Source organism: Macaca nemestrina, chromosome 2 (assembly GCF_043159975.1).
Source record: "Macaca nemestrina isolate mMacNem1 chromosome 2, mMacNem.hap1, whole genome shotgun sequence".
NCBI lineage: Eukaryota > Metazoa > Chordata > Mammalia > Primates > Cercopithecidae > Macaca > Macaca nemestrina.
Genome location: NC_092126.1, coordinates 78,086,366 through 78,103,253, shown reverse-complemented (window position 1 = coordinate 78,103,253; position 16,888 = coordinate 78,086,366). Strand labels below are relative to the sequence as shown.

The 16,888-nt window shown below is 33.1% G+C and overlaps 1 protein-coding gene across 2 annotated transcripts in view; it reads left to right on the top strand.

Annotated features, from left to right (window-relative positions):
• LOC105466320 (butyrylcholinesterase) overlaps window positions 1-14,734 on the top strand; it is a 68,949-nt gene extending 54,215 nt beyond the window's left edge. The window contains exons 3-4 of one of the 2 annotated variants that reach the window (XM_011715303.2): window positions 1,412-1,578; window positions 14,128-14,734. In XM_011715303.2, the coding sequence (XP_011713605.1) occupies window positions 1,412-1,578; window positions 14,128-14,252 (292 nt within the window). In that variant the 3' untranslated portion in view covers window positions 14,253-14,734. The remainder of the gene's footprint in view (window positions 1-1,411; window positions 1,579-14,127) is intronic. The other variant, XM_011715308.2, reaches the window with a different exon arrangement.
• The last annotated feature ends 2,154 nt before the right edge of the window (window positions 14,735-16,888 follow it).

Here is a 16,888-nt window from a genome sequence, read left to right as displayed (position 1 = left end):
GATAACACTAATATGTTAAGTACATAAATTCAATGGTATCTCCTTTTATCCTAGAATTCAACAAAACTAGTTTTTTCATTATTATTTGAACTAAGAAGTAGATTAATCATTAATGTCTATGTTAATTCTATCCCTCTTTCTAGCTCTCCCAGCTTTCCTTTCTAGTTCAGTTCCTTATTTTCTCTCTTTCAGTCAGATTCCCATTCCATAAGGTAATTTCCTTTCAAGCATGTAATTACTGCTCCCTCTTCTGAACAATTTGTGGCCTGTTTTTTAGGCTTGGCTTATGTTGTCTTATGTTGTAGTTCTTTTCATGCTTATAAATTCCCTGAGGAAAACTTTGTGTTTCATATTTATATTTCTAGGGCCTAGATCTGTGTCTAACTCATACTAATAACAAAGATATGTTATAAGGAAATCTACAGATGTAGTGACTGTGTAGAGCCACTTAAAAAAAAACTCTGAGTTCCTACTTGTGTGACCTTGGCATTAATATATTATTGAGTGCTATAAAGGTATCAATGAGCTCAACACTATAGATATTGAAAAGAAAAGTCGACAATTATCCATTTTCAAATCACAACTATAAATATGGAAAATATCATGAAAAGATAATATAAAAGTTTTGAATGAGTTTAGACACATAAAATTGGAAAATAAAAGAATTCCAAGCAGAAGTAACAGCTGGAGCAAAGAGAATAAATGAAAAAAAGAGGGATTTACTGGGGAACTCTACCTAATTCCTATTGGTTGGGTTTATAAAAAGAATATCTGAAAATAAACTTGGAAATATGGGTGGTACCATGTTCATTAACCTTAATATGAAACCACTGAAGAATTATTGAAAGATTTTTAATTAGTAAACAGATCTAGGAGATGTTAGACAAATTTAAATGTGGGACTGAAAGAAGTTTCCTGGAGTAATGAGATTATTACATAATAAGATTTGTAATTAAACTTGGTATTAAACTCAGGCAGTATTAATAAGAGTATATAGAATGAAATAGATATAAAAGATGTGTAAGTGATATGATTCCTTATTGTGAAATGATTGGGTCTAAGATAAGGTAAGAGAATGAAACAAAAGTAGCACCACCCTTTGAGCACGTTTAAGTGTGAATGAAGATATATTTTATTGAAATAAAAAATTTTTTCTTCCAATATGTTAAGTAGAAATGCATATAAAAAATTCAACTTTAAATTTTAATTCTTACAATTTTAAATAACATAGCGGTTCTCAGTTCTAAAACCACTAAGCCCAGTTCACTTACGTTTCATATCATCAATATATATCCACATTTTTTCTGTCTTAAACTCTTTAAAGCTCTTGTGAACACTGTTAGAAAACAATATTCTTTTTAATCTAACAATGATTTCAATTTTACTATAATGTCTCTATTTTATTATTTAGGAATCCAAATGGGACTCATAATAATAGCACAAAATGGCCTGTCTTCAAAAGCACTGAACAAAAATATCTAACCTTGAATACAGAGTCATCAAGAATATTGACTAAACTACGTGCTCAGCAATGCCGATTCTGGACATCATTTTTTCCAAAAGTCTTGGAAATGACAGGTGTGTGTGTTTTAGTGTTTGGTTATTTAAAATATGATGGTTTATGTAAAAAAGGGATGAAGTATACTCTCCAAGGCATGATGATGGAGTTACTGTATGTATCTCTGACTTTAAAATAACTTGATTTAATGAATACATTATTTTTAAGACTTTCTTCTAGCAAGTTTAGATATGTTTTGAACTCTTACTATATAAGCAGTACTTTAGTAGTTAAATAAAGAAAACTAAAATATAAATTTCACCCCGTGGAAATATAAAGTAGAAAAAGGAAACTAAAATAGAACCCTACTTGTTATTCAGAAAATCTTTATGGAATTAATTAATGAGCAAAGAAATAAATATATCAATCATAATGTATAGAACTAAAAAAAAGTATGCAAAAATTGGTAAAACAAATGTTTTAATAAATAATATAACCTTGATTTAAAGGGAGAAAAAAACTCCAAAGTTTACATATTTAAAAACACAATAAAAAATTTCTAAATATTCTGAACTTGGAAATATTTATCTAAGAGCACACACACACATTACAAAATATAATATTATATAATATTACATATTATAAACAAATAGTTATTTAGTTAACTAGTCTTCAGGAAGTGATTGATGAGAAATATGTAAGGAAATACTATCAAAATTTGTTCATTTATTATCTCAATATTCATTATTAAGAAAATATTCAATCCACTTGAGTGATCAAACATGTGTCACCTTAGTTTGATCTTCTCTGACAAATATGACATATATCCAACTCACTGTCTAATTTTTAAAATTTCTGTTGTTTATAATCCATGTGGTTCCTTAAGTGTACTTTCTAAAAGTAATTTTCAGCCATCAGACATATTGCTGGTCAGGTCCTTCAGAGTTTGCTATTCTGTTCATCATGATGCTCTGTAATTTTCAGGCTATACGTTAGGTATCACAATACAGTAGATGTTTTCCATTTCTTGTTTAGATAAGTTAGGGGCTAGTTTCAGCAAACATGGGCATCTCAGAGCTGTATTTGATTGTTTCATATGCCTTTGGATCATCAGACATTACTCACCAAAATTATAATAATGTACTCCATCTGCTTAGGAAATGTTTCTGATACACCAGTGCTCTGCGTATTACCAAATGTTCTGTGACATAATATATAACTAGAGATGGGATTCTGCTTCTCTTGGCAGAGCAACAGTGCCGTCCTTGTGTCCTCCGGGTGTAAATAACGATGAGGTAACTCATTAATCTGCCAAGAGACCCAAAGAGATACTATGATTTATCGTATCACATACTACATATTCTTAATCTTTATTTAAAATATTTTTATATGAGAGGGTTATAATTTGAGATAAAAATAGTGGGTTATTTTAAGTGACTTATTTATTATAAGCCAAGCTGAGCCATTCTGGTTGAATCATATATGATCTATTGCAATTTATGTGATGATACAATAAAATTTGAATGTCAGCATTTTTAAAAACTATCCTTCACAAATTTCTGTTTCCAAGTACTTACCTGTCAGAAAGCAGATTAAATAAACAAACTCCAAAGTTTTTGGCCAGCTGCCGCTATTTCCCATACAATGTTGAACAAATTACTAGCTTGTGTAACACTGAGCTCTATGGAAATATTTATCTAGCTGTGGTCTAGGACCATGCATAAGGTTGGGTTCAGTGTGTCTTGAAAATATAATTTTGTATTATACCATTTTTTCTAATTAATTCTCCTATAATAAGGTTTTCATATTAGATATATTTTATAATTTTAAAGTAAATGCATGATAGGATTATTGTAACATGTATTCATTAGCAATAAAAATGTTACATTTGAACAAAGTCAGTTTGAAGTTACAAGGATTTATGTTTTATAAATAAATAGTTTGGACAGATTAAAAAGATTAAGGGCCCATGTTCTTGCCATACCTTACATTTTTCAAGTCACAAAACTTCAAATATTTTAATCTTTAATGTTTTGAGAATGGGTTATTCAGATGACCTGGGCTAAAGTTTTTGTAATTTTTTTTAAAGCAACTTTATACGTAAAGAAAAATTTCAAAGAATAACTACTAACTGGCTTTCTTAAAAGGAAAAATGTTTACATTACTCAAGATGGAAGCCCAATAAGCTTTGTAAGTACCACCTCAGCAGTAGTTTACATTTGAGCAATAAATGTTCTCAAATAAAATGATCCTTCAGACGTGCTTAAATACACAAATTCTAACGTTTACTTTCAGACCATACTTCAGCACACGGCTATGCTGTTATTGCATACACCTGCAAGAAATAAAATTCACAATATTTATTTCAAATGTTACAAATTCAGATTTACACAAGAATATAACTATTCAATATTACAATCTCATACCTATTTGAAAAAAGAAAAGGAAGTAGAAAAATGACCCATTGTCAAGGATAATAATATTTTTTTCACTAAAAGTGGAAGGGTAAATTTATTTAAAGAACAAAAGTCCTTCATTTTATCCCAATGAAGAAAAAACAGATCCAGTAATTCCTCCTTTGACCTTTGAATAAATCGTGCTTGCCAACACTAAAAACCACGTGTAAATTTAAGGGCCAAAATACCCTTTGGACTGGTTACTTTGAGAGTCATTTACTGCTATTTGCTAATCAGCAAGACTGTCAGTCAAAGATGAGGGAGTGCAAAGGTGATTTTGAGAAAATAATGATACTAGCTTATTGTCTTAATATGCCTGAATTATAAATTCCTCATTAAAAGCAAAACAAAACAAATAAACAAGTGGCTTTAAATAACTTAGTAATCAAGTTAAATTAACTGTTTCACTTTAAATTACATGAAGTCTTCACAAAGCCTAGCCTGAGTTTATACTGGTTCACTGTATGATCTTACCCCATACTCAAAATTACAACAGAACAATTAATGATTGAGATTTATTGCATAAAGAAGTATGCATTCCGTGACAAGTTTAATAACTGATCAAAAACAGAAAAATAATAATGTGATGGAGACAGACGAGATTTTCAGTGAACACTCAAATACATGAAGAATGTTGTTGTTGTGTCTTAATTATGATGGCAAACATAATTAAATATCAGTATAATCTCTTCTATCTTCACGTCCACTAGCAATTATGGGTTAATTCGCCTCTGCATTCTCTTCTGCTAGGGTCTGAATGTTTGTGTCCCCCTAAAATTCATATGTTGACATCCTAATCACTAAGGTGCTGGTATTAGAAGGCAAATCCTTAGAGAGGTCATGAGTTCATGGAGACAAAGCCCATTCCAAAGGGATTAATGCTCTAAAAAAAAAAAAAAAAAAAAAAATCCTGAGAGAACTCCCCCATTCTTCCATGTGAGAACATAGCAATGAGACTGCCACCTATGAACCAGAAAACAGGTCATCATCAGACACCAGTCTACTGTTGCTTGATCTTAGATGGAAGTCTAATCTGCTAGAAAGCCTCCTCAACTGTGAAAAATAAATTTCTGTTGTACATAAGCTACCCAGTGTATGATGTTTTATTATGGCAGTGTGAATGGACTAAAATATTTTCTAATTCCTTAGACTTTATTAAATAGACTTGGCTCTGGTGAAAATTTACTCAGTGTCCTTTTTGGCTAGACAAAACACAACCACCACACACACAAAAAAACGTATTATTTTCACAGGAGAGAAAACAATTTTTTTTTTCAAATAAGACAATACATGCAAAACAAAGATCACAAAGAAGTGAACTAAAAAAATTATGCCAATATGTTTATAAATTTACTATTTCACAAATTGCCTTCCATGACTCTTCCCTTCTCTTTGCCCTGTGAGACATTAAACAAAAAACTGATTCCCATCTTTTCTATCGCCCCAAAACCCACACACACAAAGCAAGTTGTCTCTGTTTTACAATCACAAGACTTGGTGACATTTGAAATAATTTTAAAGCAGTGAAATCATTCATATTACTGAGTTGGTTAAAAAGGATATTATTGTTGATTTAAAATTGGGCATAGAAAACTGAAGAATAAGAATATAACAGATTAATAGGTCATATGTATCAAGGTGAATATATATATATGTAATGTATTCATACTTATATGTAGAGCCTCTAACTTCTTATTAGATTTATGTCCTATTAATATGCTTTGAAAATTTATACTAAAACTACTAGCCTAGGTATAAAGTACTATCCTTTTTCCAAGGAATTCTCAGGTCAACAATATGAGTAGCTACATTTAGTTATGCACATTGTATCATACAAATTCACATTTTCTGTGTGTGTTTACCACTCATCCATTAGGCAATTATTTTTAGAAAATAAAAACTTTATTATTCTTCGTACCACATAAAAATTTATAATCTGCCAGCTTTTAACTGTTTTATGCATACTGAGCCATTTGGTCTTTTGCAGAATTTTCTTTATTTTTTTATATACTTTAAGTTCTGGGATACATGTGTAGAACGTGCAGTTTTGTTACATAGGTATACGTGTGCCATGGCGGCTTGTTGAGCCTATCAACCCGTCGTCTAGGTTTTAAGCCTCGCATCCATTAGCTGTATGTCCTAATGCTCTCCCTCTCCTCACTCTTCATCCCCGACTGGCCCCAGTGTGTATTGTTCCCCTCCCTGTGTCCATGTGTTCTCATTGTTCAGCTCCCACTTATGAGTGAGAACAGGCGGTGTTTGGTTTTCTGTTCCTGTGTTAGTTGTGTTAGTTTGCTGATGATGGTGGCTTCCAGCTTCATCCATGTCCCTGCAAAGTACATTATCTCATACCTTTTTATGACTGCATAGTATTCCATGGTATATATGTACCACATTTTCTTTATCCAGTCTGTCATTGATAGGTTTTTGGGTTGGTTTCATATCTTTACTATTGTAAATAGTATTGCAATAAACATACATGTGCGTGGGCTTTATTTATTTATTTGAGACAAAATTTCACTCTTGTTGCCTAGGCTGGAGTACAATGATGCGATCTCGGCTCACTGCAACCTCCATCTCCTGGGTTCAAGCGATTTTCCTGCCTCAGCCTCTGGAGTAACTGGGATTGCAGGCAGATGCCACCACACCAAGCTAATTTTGTATTTTTAGTAGAGACGGGGTTTCTCTATGTTGGTCAGGCTGATCTCGAACTCCCGACCTCAGGTGATCTGCCTACCTTGGCATCCCAAAGTGCAGGGCTTACAGGCGTGAGCCACTGCACCTGGCCATGCATGGTTTATAGTTGGATAATTTATATTCCTTTGGGTATACACCCAGTAATGGGATTGCTGGGTCAAATGGTATTTCTGGTTCTAGATCCTTGAGGAATTGCCACACTGTCTTACACAATGGTTGAACTAATTTACATTCCCACCAATAGTGTAAAAGCATTCCTATTTCTCCACAGCCTCACCAGTATCTACTGTTTCTTGACTTTATAATAATTGCCTTTCTGACTGGTGTGAGATGGTATCTCATTGTGGTTTTGATTTTTATTTCTCTAATGATCAGTGATGTTAAGCCTTTTTTCGTATGTTTTTTGGCAGCATAAATGTCTTCTTTTGAGAAGTGTCTGTTCGTATCATTTGCCCAATTTTGATGGGGTTCTTTGCTTTTCTCTTATAAATTTGTTTAAATTCCTTGTAGATTCTGGATATTAGACCTTTGTCAGATGGATAGATTGCAAAAATTTTCTCTCATTCTGTAGGTTGTCTATTCACTCTGATGATAGTTTATTTTGCTGTGCAGAAGCTCTTCAGTTTAACTATACCCACATTTGTCAATTTTGGCTTTGGCTGCAATTGCTTTTGGCATTTTTGTCATGAAGTCTTTGCCCATGCCTTTGTCCTGAATGGTACTGCTTAGGTTTTCTTCTAGAATTGTTATTATTTGAGGTTTTACCATCAAGTTTTTAATCCATCTTGAGTTAATCTTTGTATAAAGTGTAAGGAAGGGGTTCAGTTTCAGTTTTCTGCATATGGCTAACCAGTTTTCTCAGCACCATTTATTAGATAGGGAATCCTTTCTCTATTGCTTGTTTTTTCAGGTTTGTCAAAGAACAAATGGTTGTAGATATGTGGTGTTATTTCTGAGGTTTCTGTTCTGTGTCATTGGTCTATATGCCTCTTTTGGTACTAATACCATGCTGTTTTGGTTATTGTAGCCTTGTATAGTTTGAAGTCATGTAGCGTGATACCTACAGCTTTGTTCTTTTCATTTAAGATTGTTTTGGCTATGCAGGCTCTTTTTTGGTACCATATTAAATTTAAAGTAGATTTTTCTAATTCTGTGAAGAAATTCAATGGTAGTTTAATAGGAGTAGCATTGAATCTATAAATTAATTTGGGCAGTAAGACCATTTTCATGATATTGACTCTTCCTATCCATGAGGATGAAATGTTTTTTCCATTTATTTGTGTACTTTTAGTTCTTTGAGTAGTGGTTTGTAGTTCTCCTTGAAGAGGTCTTTCACATCCTTTGTTAGCTGTGTTCCTACATATTTCATTCTCTTTGTAGCAATTGTGAATGGGAGTTCATTCATGATTTGGCTCTCTGCTTGTCTATTATTGGCATGTAAGAATGCTTGTGATTTCTGCACATTGATTTTGTATCCTAAGACTTTGCTGAATTTGCTTAGCAGCTTCAGGAGGTTTTAGGCTGAGATGATGGGGTTTTCTAAACATAGAATCATGTTGTCTACAAACAGAGACAACTTGACTTCCTTTCTTTTTATTTGAATACCCTTTCTTTCTCTTGTCTGGTTGCCCTGGCCAGAACTTCCAATATTGTGTGAATAGGAGTGGTGAGAGAGGGCATTCTTGTCTTGTGCCGGTTTTCAAAGGGAATGTTTCCAGCTTTTGCCCATTTAATATGATATTGGCTATGAGTTTGTCATAAATAGATCTTATTAGTTTGAGATACGTTCCATCAATACCTAGTTCGTTGAGACTTTTTAACATGAGGGGATGTTGAATTTTATCGAAGGCCATTTCCCTTGCAGAATTTTCGAAGTTTCTTTTCCTAGAGAGTGGAAAATGTACTCGCATCCATAGTACGAGATTAATATGTTGTCAAAATTACAATGAGTATGAGTAATGCTGGTATAATCCCCTCTCCAAAATAGCACTTAACATTTTTCTTAAAGCCAACACAAGCATTTTGCAGGTTCGGAGGGTGACTGGTTTGCAAAATATTTATTAATGAAAACTAATGTGAAGTGTTCCTAATAGCAATTATCCATGAAAATATAAAAAATGGAAAGAGAAAAAAAAATTCTAAGTAGACATCTGTGGTGGTTTTAAATGGGTCATCTTTCCTAGGTAGTTGACAGTTAACTAGTTTCTGAATGTTTTTCAGGACATCTTATCAGATGTATAACAAGATACCTATTAGAAATATAATTTATCTTTTAAAAAATCTTTTTTGTCAACTAATTTGGTAACATTTACAGAGCCTATACACTGTTGCTGTGAGCCAGGAACTGCACTAGCAGCTAGAGCTACACAGATGAAAATGACAGGGTCTGCTTACTCACAGTGAAGTGGAGTCAGGGCCCAGGACCATGAAAAGCTTTTAAGAAGAGAAGATACCTGCACTGAATCTCAATGTGAAGGCAAAGTGGATAAGCAGGAATCAGAGATGAAGTGTCTTGTGTATCATGCTTAGGAATTTAAATTATATCCTAAGTAAAGCCATTTAGTAATTTTAAATGGGAAACTGACATGTTCTGGTTATTGATTCATAAATGTATAAGCTTTTACTATATTCACAAGTTTTATTTTTTACCTTTGTCTTCTTAGAGTATGTAAGACTATTATGGCATCAACATGATAATTTCATTTCTGAGGTAGGGTCGTTCTTCCAAATAGCTTCTTTTGTTTGCTGGTTCATTCGCATCAGGAATATATTCACTTCTCTTATATTTATTTTATTTATGCTTTAAAAATTAATCTAAAATTGCTTTTTCTTGTTTTAGTGAAAAGGACTTACTAGTAAATTTGCCTCTGAATGCAAATTTGGAAATATCATCTATGTTTGCATAAACAGTTGACTCTGGAAAACAACTTGGGGATTAGGGGCACCAACCCTTGCACAGTTGAAAATATGCCTGTAACTCTCGAATCCCCAAAAATTTAACTGCTGATTAAGTTGACTAATTAAGCCTACTTGACTGGACCTTACCAATAACATAAACATTTGATTACCATATATTATGAATAATATTTGTATTATATGCTATATTATTATAATAAAGTAAGCTGTTGTAAAGAAAATGAAAATCATAAGATAAATTGAGTGGAAGTTGATCATCATAAAAGTTTTCATACTTGTCATCTTCACATTGAGTAGGCTGAGGAGGAGGAGGAGGAGGGGAAAGGAGGTGTTGGTCTTGCTGTCTCTGGAGTGACAGAGGTGGAAGAAAATCCACATATAAGTGCATTTGTGCAGTTCAGACTCCTGTTGTTCAAGGTCAACTGTGTGTATATTTTTTACTTTTTCTTTTAAACATTTGTACTTGCAAATTTGCTTTGCCCTTGCACACAGAGATTTGCTTTGGAGAAACTTGTTTTTTAATATCTCTATACATATGTGTAAGTTATAAATATTCACAAACTGTCTTAAGTATTAGATAATCTTTTTAACTGATATGTCTATTTGATCTTTTGACATCTTGACATGAAATTTATTTTATAAAAAATAAATTATACAGTTTCCTATTTTACATATTTATGTATTAAATGCAAATTTAGTAAGTTCTATTGGGGGTGATAATTAATGTAACAACACATTATTTTTAACACATTGTTTTTTCTTTGACAAAAGTAAACTATCTATCTCTAAGGTTACATATGCTTTAAATCAACTATATTCTTACTACATAGTTATATGAATAAGGTCCTCAATGTCCCTAATTATTTCTGCTCTATTTTTATTTAAGAAATAATAAAGATGCATGAAATTCTACAATCATGAAGATATTTCTCTGAAAAATAATTATGAGAGTTGTAAGCTTTATCAATATTGAAGATTTAAAATCCTATTAATATATACTTATTTACGCATTTATTTTTTGGCCTTGATTGTTACCATACCTGCTATACATGTTGCCAACTCTGATTTGTTTATTTTATTTACATTTCTGCTATATATTTGCCCTTGTTCTTTTATTTTCACTCCTCTATATTACTGTATTTTACATGTATTATTTAAATGCCATCAGCTGAGGTCAATGGATAAATACTATGTGACCTATTGTTGATATTATGAATTAAGACACTTTTTATACATATTATTATATAGTATGATCATTGTAGTATGCATAAAGAGGACTTTATATTTACTCTCTACATAAGAATCTGGAAAGGTCAATCAATTGATTCATCATTTTTCTTGATAAAATATAATTAAAACCATAATATATTATGGTAATCTTTCCATTTTGTTCACAGTATCCAAAACACAAAATGTTACCACTATAAAGAAGAGAAAATAATAAAAAAAAACTCTTTCTACAAGTTAGGGTTCTTTATTTCTAAAATTAATTTTTATCTTCTTTAAAGAAAACATCACATCAATATTTGACCTGTGAATTTAGTATCAAGCCTCCACTTTTTTTCTCTCTACACATTTCTTTTTCTTCTCTCATTCAGAATTTGATTATTTTTGCCTTTCTTATAAAAAATATTTATACTTAGAGAATGACAATCAACGTTGCTATTATCATTACATTTATGGACTTTCAGACACCATGAGGCATGAAAAGAAACATCGGTGGCAGCGTTATTCTTCCTTTATATCTCTGAATTCATACAAAACATATATTGATTCCTTTACAATAAGTACATTGAGTTAGAAGCCTGCATTTTGGTTGAGGTTACAATTCTAAGAAACTTACATTGTTTGAGCATTATGACCGTTCTACAATATAATTATGTTTTAATTAATCAATTGTAAAGCAAATACATTGTCGACCATAAAGGTCTTTATTCCCTCAAATTTTAAGTAAGTTAAAATTTGCTAATCAAGTTTAATCTCTGTTTATAATGTGCCAGCCCTCACTTTTTTATTATGATGTTCCAACCATTTAAGTTAGATGGTGTTTAATCATGAATATTGCTGATGTTGATAATAATATGAAAATTGAGTTGTGACTAGATTTTGTCATCTTAGTAATAAACAAGCCAATATGAAATAAGAAGAAAAAAGAAAGAGAGGAGGACTTAAAAAAGAAGAAGATGAAAGAGGAAAACTTTTAATTTTGAATTTGATTTATTTCAAACTCAATATTGTATTTACTTTTATGGCATATTCGCTTTCTCTGGATTTTGTTAGAAAATAATTAAATGTTTCATAGTTTATTGTCTTAATCAATGCCCCCTATTTCTAAAGCAGAATAGTATTTAGATTTATAGAGCATTTGTGCACTTAAAAGCATTTAAATTGTATAGACATTTGATTATGGCACATAGGAAATAAATGTAAATTTATATAAATCAGTGTATTTGGTATTATTCCATGAACAAGAAAAGAAAATCAGATCTAGGACACTTTCTATAAGGATTAAAATTCATGGTCTAAATTTTAAATTACCAAAAATTTATTTATCAAGAAAAGATTTTCTGGACTTTAGAGTTTTTATTTTATATAAGTAACATTGAAAACAGCATTTATTTATTTTTTAAAAGACCATAAAAGTGGATGATTTGATGTGATACATAACATCTTTCTTCCACATGTAATCTTTTTTGACCCTTTATAGAAGTTCTATTATTCACACACCAAAAAAAGTGATTATAGTGATTGACTTTTTTAAAAGCCATTTTACATGAAAGTGAAACATTTTATGTAAACTTTCAAATATTTTTCCAATATCCAAGCATTATGAACATTTCAAACCTAAATATATCTTAAATTACAAGGGATATTGTAATGTCTGTACAAATATTTAAGTATTTTTATTTTTGTACTAGCTTAAAATGAGTCACTACATTTTCTCCTCCAAAGTAATATCTTACAAAGTTTAATTAATTTCAAAGATTTCTAACTGAAAAGTATGTATTAGAAGAGTTGCCAGTCCCTACTTTCAGTATACATGAAATTACTTAAAATTTTTTGGTAGCTTTGCATTCTAAAAGTTTAAAAAGTAAGAAAACCACAGTTATATATAATGCTTATTATGCCTTTATATCAGGAACAGAAATATGTGTCTTAAAACATGGTAATTTAATAGTTTTTACTGTTCATAATCTGTATTTTTTAACAATACACTTCCAAATAAATCAGAATTTCAAAGTTCTTGAAGTATGTAGACCATTTGTGGTTCACCACCTCACACTATTCCTGCCTACAAACTCCTTTCTCCTAACACATGCATATACTTCGCAAACTACTTGAAAACAGAAATTATCTTACTCATCTTTCTATTTTACAACGCAATTAATAAACTGCTTTCACAGTAAGTGGCTGAAACAATGACTAAACATTGTTTCCTATTAAAATGTATTGACCGGGGATGGTGACTCATGACCGTATTCCCAGCACTTTGGGAGGCTGAGGCGGGCGGATCACCTGGGGTCAGGAGGTCGAGACCAGCCTGGCCAACCAACATGGTGAAACCCCATCTCTACCAAAAATACAAAAATTAGCCAAGCATGGTGGAGACGCATCTGTAATCCAGCTACTCAGGAGTCTGAGGAGGGAGAATCTCTTGAACCCAGGAGGCAGAGGTTGCAGTGAGCTGAGATGGTGCCATTGCACTCCAGTCTGGGTGGCAAGAGTGAAACTCTGTCTCAAAAAATAATAATAAAATAATGTATTATAATAAGGGTAAAATCTATGTGGAATGACAATTACAAAGTTATCCTTATGCATTAATAAATACAGTATGCCCTTTGTATTTATGGATTACACATCTATGGATTTACCTAACCATGAGTCAAAAACATTTGATAAATAAATGCATCTATACTAAACATATACAGATGTTTTTTTCTTATGATTATTCCCTAAACAATATAATATAATAAACATTTACATAGCACTTTCATTATATTAGGTATAAATTATCTAGGGATGTGCATAGCTTATATGAAAATATTATGCCATTTTACATAAGGGACTTGAGTATTTGAGGATTTTGGTATCCCTGAGAGGTCCTAGAACCAACTCCCCACAAATACTAAGGATGACTGTATTCATACATAATTTTCATCAGAAATAATTATGTTTTATAACTCTATATGTAAATTAGACCATTAAATTAAATTTATGTTATTTTAAAACGGGTCAAGAGAAGAGCATAATATCTACATATCTTCTTGAAAACTAAAGAAAATATATGTAATGTAATTATGCATAATACAATATATAAACTCATTTTCCATTTTATATGTTACACTTTACATAAATTATATATATTGTTTGCATTTTCACATAATCTGTAAAGATTTTATTAAAATCTCAGGCAGAGAGCTAATAATAAAGAATAAGTGGAAAAAGAAAATAATGCTGTACAGTGTAGTTAGAGAAAATGGCTTTTGTATTCTAAATTGTTTTTCAATTAATGAAACAGATTAAAATTTAGATTAATACAACTTATTCTATGTTTTACAGGAAATATTGATGAAGCAGAATGGGAGTGGAAAGCAGGATTCCATCGCTGGAGCAATTACATGATGGACTGGAAAAATCAATTTAACGATTACACTAGCAAGAAAGAAAGTTGTGTGGGTCTCTAATTAATAGATTTACCCTTTATAGAACATTTATTTTCCTTTAGATCAAGGCAAAAATATCAGGAGCTTTCTTACACACCTACTAAGAAAGCTATTATATAGCTGAAACAAAAATGCCGGAAGGATAATATCGATTCCTCACATCTTTAACTTAGTATTTTACCTAGCATTTCAAAATCCAAATGGCTAGAACGTGTTTAATTAAATTTCACAATATACAGTTGTACAATTAATTATATGCATATTAAAACAATGTCCTGCTTCAATTTATTTCTTTCCTTAATAAATTTAAGCTTTTTCCACCCAAAATTATCAGTGGTCTGCTTTTAGTCACATGTATTTTCATTACCACTTGTAAAAAGGTATCTTTTTTAAATGAATTAAATTTTGAAACACTGTACACCATAGTTTACAATATTATGTTTCCTAATTAAAATATGAATTTAATGTCAATATGAGATATTAAAATAAGCACAGAAAATCATTGGTCTCTTTGTTTTTTATATAAAGGCAAGAAAGAATCTTAAAATGAGAGGCTCAGTCACTTTAAAACACTTTATAATAGAAACAGAATGCTGCTACCAAGAAACAAAATGTAAAATAATGTAATTATTTATGTAATGTCTTCAAATTATATTCTTCATTCGACTCTTGCTCTCCCTCACCACCTCTTTTCTCAACTATCCACAAACATGTACATATGTGAATAACCTTTCCTGTAATTCAAAAATTTTAAAAACCTGGATGCATAGAAGTCTAAAGTTAGGTTGTGTACCACTGGGGACAGGGCAACCCTTGCCTGGACCCAGAAATATTAACATATTAGTAGGAAAATTATTCAATTCCAGAAGAGAAATGGTTGTACTTTCTGTAGACAAACTATCTTATTTTTGCAATTAAAAAAATTACAGAGCTGCATTTATTAGCATGCTTGGCAAGGGAATATATGCCATTGAATAAATTCACTGAGTAGTTTACTAAAGGAAAGAAGTCAAGACATTTTAAATTGTAGAACAAAGGAGTGTATATTATTTATGCTAATTAAGCATTGAAAATTTGCACTCAGGATAGGACAAATTGAATTTATAGGTCTGTATACTGACGGTTAAAGCATGCCCTATCATTTCTTTTTCTTTTTTTTTTTTCTTTTTTTTTTGAGACAGAGTCTCCCTCTGTCACCCAGGCTGGAGTGCAATGGCACAATCTCAACTCACTGCAACTTCCGCCTCCCAGATTCAAGCAATCCTCCTGATCCTGCCTCAGCCTTCTGAATACCTGGGATTACAGGTGTTCGCCACCACACACAGCTAATTTTTGTATTTTTAGTAGATACAGGGTTTCACCATGCTGGCCATGCTGGTCTCGAACTCGTGACCTCAAGTTATCTGCCTGCCTTGGCCTCCCAAAGTGCTGGGATTACAGGAGTGAGCCACTGTGCCTTGCCGCATGCCCCATCGTTTATTGGTCAAAAAGTGTCTATAGTTAGATATAGTATGTGTCTGTCATCAGCACTCAGTCACTCAAAGTTCATGGTACCCTAGATACAGTTATAATAAGAGTCAAGCCAGTTTTTATATTACTTATGAGGTTACTGTAAACAAAGATATTTGCTTTATAATTTCTCCCTCATTCTGAGAAAAAAACAACCACATGCAGGATAGATGGGTTATTAGATTCTCAATTCTCCACCACCATCTTTGTTTCAGGTGTCATTCTTTCCAGATTCCACTGTTTCTCTCAATCACTTGAGTCTCCTTTTGATGTAGAATACTCTGATATATAAAACAACAGGAAGACACCTGCTCAACACCATTAAAGATCCTTTAAAAATATACTTAAGATTAATCATTAGGAAAACAACAGATGTTCATAGAACATATGTACAACTGCTAGATATTGAAAGGTGACAACGTGCTAGCAACCCTGGCTCTTGGCACCTCCTCGGCCTCGGCGTCCACTCTGGCAGCGCTTAAGGAGCCCTTCAGCCTGCTCCAGCACTGTGGGAGCCCCTATCTGGGCTTGCCGAGGTGGGAGCCTCCTCCCTCTGCTTGCAGGGAGGTGTATAGGGAGAGGCCCCGGGAACAAGGACTGCGTGCCATGCTCGTGGGCCAGTGTGAGTTTTGGTGGGCACAGGCATGGGCTCAGCGGCCCCGCACACAGAGCGGCTGGCTGGCACAGCTGGCCCAGGGCAGTGAGGGGCTTAGCACCAGGGTCAGCAGCTGCAGAGGGTGCCAGCGGGCTGGCACTGTGTTCGAGTTCTCACCAGGCCTCAGCTGCCTCCCTGCGGGGCAGGGCTCGGGACCTGCAGCCCATGATGTCTGAGCCTGCCCCGGTGGTTGGCTCCCGAGCAGCCCCTGCCTCCCCGAGGGGTGCCGCCTCCTGCTCCATGGCGCCCAGTCCCATCAAGGGTCCAAGGGCTGAGGAGTGCAGGCGTGGCTGGGGGTGGCCGGTGCTCCGCCTACAGCTCTGGTGCAGAATCCACTAGGTGAAGCCAGCTGGGCTCCTGAGTCTAGTGGGGACTTGGAGAACTTTTATGTCTAGCTAAGGGATCCTAAACACACCAATCATCACTCTGTGGCTAGCTCAAGGTTTGTAAATACACCAATCAGTACTCTGTATCTAGCTAACCTAGTGCAGAC